This window comes from Psammomys obesus, unplaced genomic scaffold, assembly GCF_907164565.1.
Source record: "Psammomys obesus unplaced genomic scaffold, mPsaObe1.curated_primary_1811, whole genome shotgun sequence".
Taxonomy (NCBI): domain Eukaryota; kingdom Metazoa; phylum Chordata; class Mammalia; order Rodentia; family Muridae; genus Psammomys; species Psammomys obesus.
This window is the reverse complement of record NW_026585504.1, coordinates 15748189-15759799: the sequence shown is the minus strand read 5'-3', so window position 1 is coordinate 15759799 and position 11611 is coordinate 15748189. Positions and strand designations below refer to the sequence as shown.

The 11611-nt window shown below is 56.7% G+C and overlaps 2 protein-coding genes across 2 annotated transcripts in view; one reads left to right on the top strand and one right to left on the bottom strand.

Annotated features, from left to right (window-relative positions):
* The first annotated feature begins 15 nt into the window (after positions 1-15).
* Positions 16-8391, top strand: Pla2g4b (phospholipase A2 group IVB). The gene is made up of 20 exons (XM_055592633.1): positions 16-84; positions 1216-1288; positions 1510-1646; positions 1797-1928; positions 2218-2258; positions 2407-2449; positions 2704-2758; positions 2957-3087; positions 3307-3390; positions 3612-3649; positions 4350-4485; positions 5119-5255; positions 5478-5700; positions 5828-5945; positions 6045-6182; positions 6295-6399; positions 6574-6753; positions 6943-7109; positions 7545-7731; positions 7814-8391. The coding sequence occupies exons 1-20, from the start codon at positions 76-78 to the stop codon at positions 8032-8034; spliced, it is 2355 nt and encodes a 784-aa protein (XP_055448608.1). The 5' UTR covers positions 16-75; the 3' UTR covers positions 8035-8391.
* A 2234-nt stretch (positions 8392-10625) lies between these two features.
* Positions 10626-11611, bottom strand: part of Sptbn5 (spectrin beta, non-erythrocytic 5) — a 38517-nt gene continuing 37531 nt past the window's right edge. The window contains exons 63-65 of the mRNA XM_055613844.1: positions 11232-11303; positions 10850-10951; positions 10626-10746 (exon numbers count right to left, since the gene is read on the bottom strand). Of these exons, the coding sequence (XP_055469819.1) occupies positions 10660-10746; positions 10850-10951; positions 11232-11303 (261 nt within the window). The 3' untranslated portion in view covers positions 10626-10659. The remainder of the gene's footprint in view (positions 10747-10849; positions 10952-11231; positions 11304-11611) is intronic.

The following is an 11611-nucleotide window of genomic DNA, read 5'->3' as shown; positions in this document are numbered from 1 at the left end:
CTCTGGGTTTAAAGCCAACAGTTGATGGTCCTGTAGCCACTGCCCCATCATTCCTGTTCCTGTGGACTTGGTCTCATGGCTCTGGTAAGACTCCATAGGGCACTGGGCTCCCATTTCTGACTTGGCACCCCATTCAGGGCCTGGTGGCTACTGTTTCTAAGGAGAGCTGTGGGCTTCTCTAAGCAAACGGAGGGATACTTTCCAGCTTTAGGACCAGACAGCATAGAAGCCAGGGGGCAAGACCAGAACTGGGATGGGCTCTGCCCTGGGAATGGGTTCCAGGCAGAACTGCCTGGATTTGAACCCCTGGAACTCTGAGGCTCTTACCTGCCATCCTGGGGGCCCTAGAAAGAAGTGGCTGCTTCATGCTTCTGACTTGGTTGCTTGGCACCTGGGAGTCCCTGGGATGCCCCAGAGATGAACTCCTCAGCCCTGCCCCTTACCATGGAGCTCCCTGAACTTTGACCATTGGCACCTTCCCAGAGAGATGGCTGAAGACCAAAAAGAAGGAGCAGGTGGCACAGGCTTCCTGTGCCCTGGCACATTGGCAAGTGTCCATATCTCCAAAAGCAGAGGGGATTTGGAGGGGGCTCTGGAGACCCCCACCAGATCTTGACACCCAGTGTGTTGGTGATCTGGGCTGGTAGCTGCTCTCCCAGCCTTGCAGAATCCATCTCCAGGATGGGGTAGACAGCAAAAGTTGCAGCTCACTCATGGTGCCTCAGCCCCAGTGTATTCCTTCCTGTCCCTTGAAGGCTTATAGTCCCTGACCGTTCAGACCAGCCTCAAAGCTTCTCAGTGGGGGTGTGGTAGGGTGGTGGGGCAATGGGACAAGAGGACAAAGGGTTCCGTACCCAGAAAAAGTGGAACACTAGCTTGCCTGTGTTCTGATCCTAACCAGGCCTCAGAGCGCGTCCTCAGAGCGCGTCCTCAGCTTTTTCTCAGGATTGGTCACTGTCCTAGCACCCTTCTCAGACGGTGTGACAAATAAATAAATGTGTGCCGAGCTCTTGGGAGGGGGTTGGCGCAGAGTGGCATATAATTATGAGAAGGTGTCTTCATGTAGCTACAATGTCTCCTGTCACTGGGATTCTGACGGGTGCAGGTGGTCCTTCTGGTGGAGAATTAAACTGTGAGAGCGGGTCCCAGCCTCCTGTGGCCCTATCACATGTGCCCCCAACCACCTATAGCAAACCCGCCCCCTCCATCTTGCAGGCAAAGGTGCCGGAGACATGCCTGCTCACTGTACGAATCCTCCAGGCCCACGGCTTGCCTGCCAAAGACCTAGGTAAGCGCGCTGCTTTTCTAGCCCTTAGCTGAGCAGACAGCAGGGGGGCTGATCCCCAGTAGTGAGTACCAGCGGGGAGGGGCTGCGGGGGAAGGCTGGGCTGGTCCCGCAGGGGCCTGAGCCCTAGGGACTGGAAGCCTCGGGAAGAAGGAAGTAGACTCTGTGGTGGGCTGGGAAGGGTTCTTGATCATTACAAGACACACACGTGTTCCTTCCTGCAGTGACATCCTCTGATTGCTATGTGACTCTGGACCTGCCCACGGCCTCCAGCCACACGCTGCAGACACGCACGGTCAAGAACAGCAGAAACCCTGTCTGGAATCAGAACTTCCACTTCCGGATCCACAGGCAGCTCAAGGTAGCCCCAGGCATCAGGTCTGGCCCTGTCCTTGTCCCCGTGCTCCGTGGCCACCTGTGTCTCCTAGTCTGCCATCCTCTGCCATCCCCTGCCATGTTCACCTCTCCTCCCACTCCCTCCCATAGCTGCCTCTCTGTGTGCCTTTTCCAGAATGTTGTGGAACTGAAAGTCTTTGACAAGGACCTGTTGACCAAAGATGACCCCGTGTTGTCAGTGCTCTTTGACGTGGGGACTCTACGAGCTGGGGAGTCCCGGCACCAGAGCTTCTCACTGAGCGCTCAGGTAAAGCTGTGCTCAGAGAAGTAGGGCTCCCCAGTTCTGGGGACAGGGTTTTGGGGGCTCCCCCGCTCCAGAGAGGAGCTCAGCGATCCCGAGTGACTTTTCACTGAGGAGTAGTCCTGTCCTCAACTTCTTTCTCACCTTCTGGTCAGAAGCACAGCTCCCTGGGAGCAGCCCAGGGAGTGTAGACAGAGTGACCTGGCCTTAAGAGACGGCCTTCCCTACCGCTATGGCCTCAGCAGCAACCCCGTCACCTGGGTTACCAGTCCCTCTCACTTGCTTCTCTCTCTAGGAGGATGGGCGCTTGGAAGTTGAATTTCGGCTGCAGACTCTGTGAGTTGGGCTGGGACGGGGCCTGGTGGGTAGCCATGGAGCGCTTCCTTCTGGGAAGGGCAATGCCAGCTCACTGAGGCTGGCACCCCTCCCCGGTAGAGGAGGAAAACCTGGGCTCTTGCAGAGAGTCACTGGGGCCTCTTTCCAGGACAGACCGTGAGGAACAGCTCATCAGCAATGGCATCCTGGTGGTGAGTGAGAAACCCAGGGTTTCCCCTCGTGGCTCATCCCTCACGCTGTCTCTTTTCCCACGCCTGAAGTAGGCCTACCAAAGCCTGGCAGAGTTGGGAACCTTGCTATGCATACTTGCGAGAGTAAATCTCAGGCAAATGCTTAGTGACTGAGGGTGATGTAGTAACATTTTGGGGAGCAGGACCAGGAGCCCACAAGTTGTAGTCCCAGAGAGGGGCTACAACTTGTGTCTAAGGAGATCTTTTGACCATAGGCCCGGGAACTCTCCTGCTTGCATGTTGAACTGAAGAGGACAGGAGACCCAAAGGGTGAGCTTCATCTTCCTTAGGCAGCCCTTCCACTTGGGTCCCAGAGGCCAAGGTTGGGAGGCAGGTTCGTGCTGGGGCTCCCCAGCGCTCCATCTCTCCAACCAGACCATGTCAGCGAGGGACCTCCCTGCAGACTTGATAAGGAATTCCATGGACGGAGATCCTATCCCAAGTTTCAGCTCTGGTTCCTGTTTTTAGGGTCAGAGAGCAGAGTTCAGCTTATGGTTGCTGGGGCCTGTGAGGGCCCACAGGATGCCACTGTGGGCACTGGTTCTTTCCAGTTCCATTATCCAGCCTGCTGGGAACAAGATCTGAATGTTCATTTGCAGGTGAGGTGCCTTGCTCCTGGGACCCTCGAGCCTAACCTGAGCTGTGTTCTCCCTGCCCCACTCCCTCCCTTGCACTCCTCCTGTCAGGTCACACGGGGATGTTAGCTTCCTGTTCCCTTCCCTACTGATCTTCTGTCCCTGCCCCGGGGAGTTGGTGGGCTCTTTGCCAAGAAAGGAGGAGTAATGACTCATGGGGTCCTTTCTCCCTCTACTCCTAAGGAGGAGCCCCAAGAGCAACTGAAGGTGCCCCTACGAGCCCTACCCCCTTCACAGCTGGTGAGACTCGTCTTCCCCACGTCTCAGGTACTGGCCACCTAGAGAAGCTGGGTTCAAGGACAGGGCTGTCACTGGCCCTGGCCTGGCGTGGCAGTCAACCATGGACCCAGGCAATCAATGGGTGGAAGTGTGGACCCTGGAAAGTGCTTGGGGCCCAAGGGTTCATGGGATGGATGATCTGGGATGCACCGAGGCCACAGTGGGTAGAGGTAGCCAGCCTTTCTGATGATGGACCTCATGGTTTCCAGGAGCCACTGATGAGGCTGGAACTCAAGAAGGAAGAAGGGTAAGGAGCTGTCTGGGGAGGGGGAGAGCAGGGCATGGCACCCAGGCAGGGTGGTGAGGGTCAGTCTGGCCCGGAGGGGTCAGCGAGGGGGAGACGAAGCAGCTCCTGGGTCCGTGGGGCTTTGTGTCAGGGGGAGGCTTCAGCATGGACAGGCTATTCTTAGTATTCCCACTAGGGTTTGCTACAGTATGGGGTTGGGGCCTGCCCAGCACCCCATCCTGGGAAACTCAGGATCAGTGTCTACCTAGATAAGCAGGAGGGAGTTGAGGACAATGCCAGAGGCTGAGATACAGAGAGCAAGGACGTCAAGAAGGGAGAGGGATGCCCCTTGGCATGGAGGCTGTTGAGGCACCTTCAATGTCCTTCAGAAGAGGAGTTGCCATCTTGGGAGAGTGGCTTCTTATCACAAATAAGTGGAAGGGCCTTCTTTTCTGTCCTCTGTCACCGTTTTTCTAGCTGCGGGGAAGGAGGGATTTGACTTGCAGGTGAGGCTCAGCCCTGGAACCTGGGGTCACGCAGTACCACAGTCACGTGTGTGCACGGCCCTGGGTTCTCCTTCCCCCTCTCCACAGCAAGTGCCGGTGAGGACTGAGAAGGGAGGAGAGCAAGCACGGGAGGAGAGACCTGGCAGGTGAAGCCAACCAGTTTCCTTTCCTATAGTTGGGCTGAGAACTGCTTCTGGGTCTTTTCCTTCTCCCAGACCAAAGGAGCTGGCTGTGCGGCTGGGCTGTGGGCCCTGCCCGGAGGAGCAGGCCTTCCTAAGCAAGAGGAAGCAGGTGGTGGCTGCCGCCCTGAAAAAGGCCTTACAGCTGGATCAAGACCTGCAGGAGGACGAGGTCTGAGGGTTACGCAGGACTAAAGGGAGTTTTCCTCAAGGCTGCTTAGGCCCAGGGCTCAGTGCCAGGAGGGTTATGCAGCCCAGAGCTGCTGTCTACTCAGGCTTGTCCCCGCCACCCTGTTCCTCTTCCTCGGTGTTATCAGGGTGATACGTGAGGCACCTCACAGATGGGAGTTTCCACAGAGGATGACCCGGCTTCCCTGATGATGAGGGAGTTAGACCCATCCTTGTGTGAGGGTGGTCTCTTGGCTCAGAATAGTCCTTGGACGTTCAGGGCAGCCTGGGTTGTCTCCTAGGAGGATGAATTCTAGCACTGGAGAGCAGGACCTTTGGGAGGCTTTTGCAGACACCGTGGGGACTTCCAGAAAGTGATCTTAGACTCCTTAGGGGCTGCCAATAGGCGATAAAGCCTGGCACTTGTTATAGGCTGTTCTTCCGGGAGCCCTGGTGTTTGAAAGCATGAGACCTTTGGGAGGCTGTTTCTGCTTAGATCCTAACAGGGCTAAGAGAGCTGGTCCCAAGACTCAGTCACATCTTGACTGACTGGCCCCTTGACTGTCATGTTCTCTTCCCAGAGTGTGGCTCTCTCTAGCCCTCAGGCCCTTTTGAACCTGGCTCTCTCCTTGTCTAGGTCCCAGTAATTGCTGTGATGGCCACTGGTGGCGGGATCCGGGCGATGACTTCCTTATATGGGCAGCTGGCTGCCCTGAAGGAGCTCGGCCTCCTGGACTGTGTCTCCTACATCACTGGGGCTTCAGGATCCACCTGGTGAGCTGACTGGGGGCTGAGTGCTGGAGGCCGCAGCCGGCTGCTGAGCCAGGGGAGGAATGTAGTGGGAAGGACATCCTAAGCCCCATGAGCCCCTGAGCAAACTGCATGGACTGGGAAAAACGTTGGCAGTAGGGTGCAGTGGGCTCCAGGGAGTAAGAAGGTTCACATGGGTCCTTTGGCGACAACATTCCCAAACTCCTAAGCTTTGGCTTTTCTCAGGGCATTGGCCAACCTCTATGAGGACCCAGAGTGGTCTCAGAAGGACCTAGCAGGGCCCACTGAGTTGTTGAAGACCCAGGTGACAAAGAGCAAGCTGGGCGCACTGGCCCCCAGCCAGCTTTGGCGGTACCGGCAGGAGCTGGCTGAGCGTGCCCACCAGGGTCACCCGGCCTGCTTCACCAACTTGTGGGCCCTTGTCAATGAAGCCTTGCTGCATGACAAGGTAGGCGGAGGGCTGGGCCCTAGGCTGGTAAAGCTAAGGCAAAGCCATCTGGAGGCGGACCCATCCCTGGGTAACACGTGGGACGAACATCAGGAAGCTGTGGCTTAGGCTGAGCTCTTTCCCTCAGCCCCATGAACACAAACTCTCAGATCAGCGAGAGGCCCTAAGTCGAGGCCAGAACCCTCTGCCTATCTACTGTGCTCTCAACAGCAAGGAGCGGGGCCTGACCACCTTTGAATTTGGGGGTGAGTGGCTTCCCTGGTTCCCAGAGATAAAGTCCCTGGTGGGTGTCTGGGTGCCCAGGTCCCTAGGCTCCATGGCTGAGGTACATGTTATCTTCACAGAATGGTGTGAGTTTTCTCCCTATGAAGTCGGCTTCCCCAAGTATGGAGCCTTCATCCCCTCTGAGCTCTTTGGCTCCGAGTTCTTCATGGGGCGGCTGGTAAAGCAGCTTCCTGAGTCCCGCATCTGCTTCCTGGAAGGTGATGAGCCTTGGGAGAGGGAGGCCCTATTCTTGCCCACCTCAGCCAGAGAGAGGGAGGGTTCAGCTTGTGACAGCAGCTGAGGACCTTCCATTTGCTGCCCTGTTCTCAGGTATCTGGAGCAACCTGTTTGCAGCCAGCCTCCAAGACAGCTTGTACTGGTCCTCCGAACCCAGCCAGTTCTGGGACCGCTGGGCCCAGGATCAGACCAGCCTGGGTAGGTGCTTAGGATTTTCTATAGGAGAGGTGGGCAGCCAGTTGCGAGTATCTGAGGCATGTGAATCTCGGCTGCCTCCCTTCCGCCGTCTGCCGTCACCACAGAGGTTGGGATAAAGGACCAGAGGCCTCCCTTTCCTAATGTCACCCTCGTCACCTCACCCCCTCTTTGCAGACAAAGAGCAGGTCCCCCATCTGAAGATAGAAGAACCGCCGACAACAGCTGGCAGAATCGCCGGGTTCTTCGCTGACCTCCTGACAAAGCGTCCGTTGGCCCAGGCCACCCACAACTTCATGCGCGGCCTCCACTTCCACAAGGACTACTTCCGTCACCGTCACTTCTCCGCCTGGAAAGGTGTCCGCTTGCACACTCTGTCCAGGCTCTCCGAGTCCCTTAGCTTTGGACACACGCGCCCCACCTCCTTTCCTCTCCCCCTGGCATGTGCTGCTTCGGGAGGGTGGTGGGCACCAGGGACAGTCCCCATGAGTCTGGACCCACAGTGACACTTGCTGCTTCTCCCACCCCACCCCCAAACCTTTGTAGCTACCAAACTAGACGGGCTCCCCAATCAGCTGACGCCCGCCGAGCCCCACCTCTGCCTCCTGGATGTCGGCTACTTCATCAACACGAGCTGCCCGCCCCTCCTGCGGCCAACACGGGCTGTGGACCTCATTTTGTCACTGGACTATAACCTCCACGGAGCCTTTCAGGTTGGGGAGGTGGTGGGCCCCTGATGAGATCTGCTTTAGGGTCCAGCATCTGGCCCAGCTTCTATTAGGGGGTACGGTAGTGGCAGCATGTGGCACGGATGCTGGATTCTGTTATTCCCCTGCTGGGGGAGAACTCTGCCCTGAGCCCAGGGAGCTGAGTCACTGGTCTGTTCTCTTTCCTGTGCCCGAAACCCGTAGAGGTCCTGGCCTAGCTGCTGTTTCTGTATGGCTCCAGAAGGGAGTCATGACTCCAGCTTTCAGAGGGCCGTTAGCCACTAACTCGGGGGAGCCTGGGAGGGGCAGACCACTGGGCCTGTGGGACTCTGGTGCCTTCCACTTGGTCTTTGAGCATGAAGTCCTGTGCATACTTGTTCAGTCAGCCTTGTAGTGAGCACACTGGGGAGCCCTCTGACGGCCCCTCTGCCTGCCCAGCAGCAGCTGCAGCTCGTGGGCCGGTTCTGCCAGGAGCAGGGTATCCCCTTCCCAGCCATATCCCTCAGCCCTGAGGAGCAGCACCAGCCTCAAGAGTGCCATGTGTTCTGCGACCCCGCCCAGCCTGAAGCCCCAGCTGTGCTACACTTCCCTCTGGTCAACGACTCCTTCCGGGACTTCTCGGCCCCTGGTGAGCCACGCTGCCCGCCTCCCGGCCATGCCTCCGTGCAGGCGACCCCAGGCCTCCTGCCCCAAATGCCCTCTCCCCACAGGGGTGCCACGGACATCGGAGGAGAAGGCAGCCGGGGAGGTGAACCTGTCATCTTCCGACTCCCCATACCACTACACGAAAGTGACCTACAGCCGGGAGGACGTGGACAAGCTGTTGCGCCTGACGCATTACAACCTCTGCAACAACCAGGAGCAGCTGAGGGAGGCCATGCGCCAGGCCGTGCAGCGGCGGAGACAGCGCCAACAGCACAGGCCGGAGTGACGGCTGCGGTACCCTGGCTGGACTCCCACCTGGGTCACCTTTGACCCTCAGCTCCTTCCCCTTCTGCTCGGAGTTCAAGACCGGCATCACCAAGTCTGGGACCTCCACACCTGACACTAAACCTGTCAGCAGTTCCGTCACAGAGTCCAGGCTGGAAGCTGCAGGCAGAGGTGCTACGGCCATCATTCATGGTACTAGGAGTGGCCTAGATCATGGCTACCCTTGAGAGGGACTTGGGGCTCGTTCAAGATGGGGGCAGTGTTGGCTGCATGACAGGACACTGTGACATGGAACACGTTACATGTTACAGGGACTCTTATAAACGGGAGACACTTGAGTGGCGCCCTCCCAAGATCATCTGTTGTACCTGGCTGTTGGTTCCACAGGACGCCTGATGTGAGTTCCACTCTAAAAGCAGGCCGCCTTTCCAAGAGGCCGCTAGCATGGCCTGTCATGGGTGGTCATCTTGGAGTGAGGCCGTGGCCCAGTTAAAGGGTTCAGGCCCATCTCGGGCACAGCCAGTGACAAAACAACAATGGTGGTGCTTATCCTGTGACAGGAGCTGTGTTCTAGAAGCTGGTCCTGAGCAGCCACGGGAAGGGTGCCTTTGGGCCGGCAGTCGAGTGGTTCTCTTGGATGTGTCCTCACTTGAAGCCCCAAGGTTTGGTGTTGGCTCAGGATTGATTTCAATGTTCAGACCTGTTGGGAGAACAGAGATCAGGAACCAAATACCACAGAATCTTGGTGCCCAGCCCTCTCCCTCCCTAGAGCATCCCACCTGCCTAGCTTAAGTGCACGAGCAGCTACTAGAAGCTGAGAGATGAATGGGATGTAACAACTTTGATTCTCATGATCCAGCAAGCTCTGTCGGCCAGGCAAGTGGTTTTCAGGGCCTGCCCTGGAAATGTAGCTGGGGTTCTTATAAATGGTTGTCCTGGTACTACCAGAAGCCACTATAAGCTGGGCCTGGTGGCATAGGCCTGTAATCCCAGCTACTCAGGAGACTGAGGCAGGAAGATTACAAATTCAAAGCCAGCCTGGGTACAAGAGTAGTAAGCTGTAAAGTAAATGATAGCTAAGGAGATCTCAGTGGTAGAGCACGTGCATGATGCCCCGGTTCACTCCCAGGGACTGTTGTGTCTTGTACAAGCCCTGTTCCTTCATCCATCACCATCTGAATCAAGCTGGGACTCAGGAGTCCTGCAAGGGAGATGAATGGCTGTGCCAGAGACCTCGGCTGTGGCTGTGAGAGCCTTCCAGGCTCACCGCTGTGCATCAGTCTAGGTGTGTGCCAGCCACACTGGACCCAGGAGTGTTGGGGTGGTGTTCTCATCCTCTTCTATATGCCCCAAGTGCCCCAGTTCTGAGAGGGCCTGAAGCCCGCTAGCTAGATAGGGAGGACGTGGGTGAGATGGCTGAGCATCTAAATGAAGACGGGATCCACGCGAGGATGAGGATGCCAAAGTAGAGCCTGTCCCCTTAAGAAAAAGAAAGCCTAATCCCTTAGCCTTCCTGCCACTGGCCCTCTGTCCCCTGGGATCAGGGACACAGAGTCAAGACAGGATGGAGCTAGAAGCGGAGATAAAAGGAAAGGCTGAGGGGATTAAGAGGAAACCCTACTCTGCCAGTCTCCCACTTGAGCACAGCGTCCCTCCTCTCAGCTAGGGACCTGGCCGTGGGTTCCAGGCTGTAGGCCCAGAGGATGGGGTTCACCCTGGCTAAGACAGCTCCTCCCTAGAAGCTGCTGCCTGTGTCCCTGTCCTCGAGGCTCAGGGGTGTGCTGAAGCGACCCTTCCCTGCCTAGCTCCTGTGGCCCTGCAGTGTGACTGAGCCCTCAGCATTCCCAAGCAGCGTCCTTAAGAGCTCCCCTCCGAGACCTCAGTGCAGTAAAAGTGAGGACTGTGAGAAAGTGAGATGAGACATTCAGGGTCCCTTTGGGACTCTGAAAAGAGCTGGGGACTAGGAGAGGTGAAGACAGTGAAGGAGAGATTTAGGGCCAGGGGACTGGAAGAGTCTCCTGGTAACCCGATCACTGCAGAAAACCCATCAGATACAAGAAAGGCACAAATGGCAGAGTATTTTTCTGCACATTGTTTCTCCTAAGGGGCCTGGGCTTGGCCATAGTCCAGACCTCTCAAGAGGTAGCATTCGAATTTAACACAGCCTTTGCATCCAGAAAGGAACAGAACTCACAAAGTTCTTGGCTGGAAGGGGTGAGGATGGAGGGGAGGGGTCAGTACAGACTCCTAAAGAGACAGGACAAGACAGTCTTTACATCTGCTACTGATTACCTGTGTCACTTTGGCCAAGTGTCTTAACCTCTTAGAGTTTTTAATTTCTTTGAGGAAAACAGCAAGAACCACTCTCTAGACATTAGAGATACTGGCTTTGAAAACTCATAGCTGCATAAGATCCAAGTGACACTGGGAGCCTGGGGCCCACCCATTTCCCCCTTCCTTCCCCCACAGCCCACCTGCCATGCTACCCAAGGCTGGCTGCCAGTTTGCAGCCTGCTTTTCAGACAGGACTGCAATAGACCTCTACGCTGCTGCTCAGCCTGCCTCCCAAACACTTCCCACTCAGGACTTCAGCCAAGCTTGCTGCCAGAGGCCATGCCTGCTGTCCTCACCTTGGCAAGAGCATCTGCTTCTTGTCCTCCAGCCTCTCACACTCAGTTCCCTCAGGCATGAGGGGGACCACGTAAACCAGGTCCTGGGACCAGAGGTGCAGGGTCACAGGGTTCACCAGCGTTTCCATGAGGGAGCTGACCTTTAACCCCCCTGAGATGGGTCTCTAGTTGCCCGAGCTCTCTTACCTTGGTGTCACCTGGTCCTTCTGCCTTCCTCATATCTGACAACAGGCCCAGGGCTCTCCTTGCCAAGGCCTCATGGCTGTTGTCCTGGAAACTGGTACTGGGCTGTAGGGAAGATGCAAGAGGGAAAAAAAGACCCCAGGCCAGGCCTCAGGCCCTTCCAGAAAAAGTGCTGTCTACGATTTTCATGGGAAAAAGGGAACAAAGATGTGCTCTGATAGGACAACCAACGGGGGTGAGGAGGTGTTTTTTCCCTATAGAAACTATAGTCTTCCCTGAGACCTCCTAGAAAGTGGCCCGGGGATCTGTTGATAGCCACAGTGCCAGCCAGTGGCCGCAGAGGGCCGCCGAACATGGAACTGCCTACAGCGGGGCTTGTACACACCTGCCTCTCCTCTACAGGAAGTTGTTGCTTAAGTTCCACAGACCCCTCCATGACACGAGCACCCTTCAGCTCCTAAAAATACAAGATGGGGGTCCAGATGTCAGGCCCAGCACACTCACTTCTCATTCCTAGTGGGCCCCCAGCACCCCTGACCACTGCAGCTGCTCCAGAGTATGGACACTGAAGATCCCGAGCTCCCGTGAGATGAAGGTAGCCCAGTGGGGACACCAGGCTACAGTTTCCTTACCTCAGCCAGATGTGTGACCACTCCCCCAGTGTTCAGAGAGCCTCCACAGGAAGGCTTCACCTGCCCGCCATATTCTGCTCCATCTTTGTGTGTGTGTGTGTGTGTGTGTGTGTGTGTGTGTGTGTGTGTGTGT

Bases quoted from the DNA above. Each gene is read 5' to 3' on its own strand.
- Pla2g4b (XM_055592633.1), top strand. The intron at 3,391-3,611 runs GTACTGGCCACC...CATGGTTTCCAG, and splicing joins TCGTCTTCCCCACGTCTCAG to GAGCCACTGATGAGGCTGGA. The intron at 5,256-5,477 runs GTGAGCTGACTG...GGCTTTTCTCAG, and splicing joins GGGGCTTCAGGATCCACCTG to GGCATTGGCCAACCTCTATG.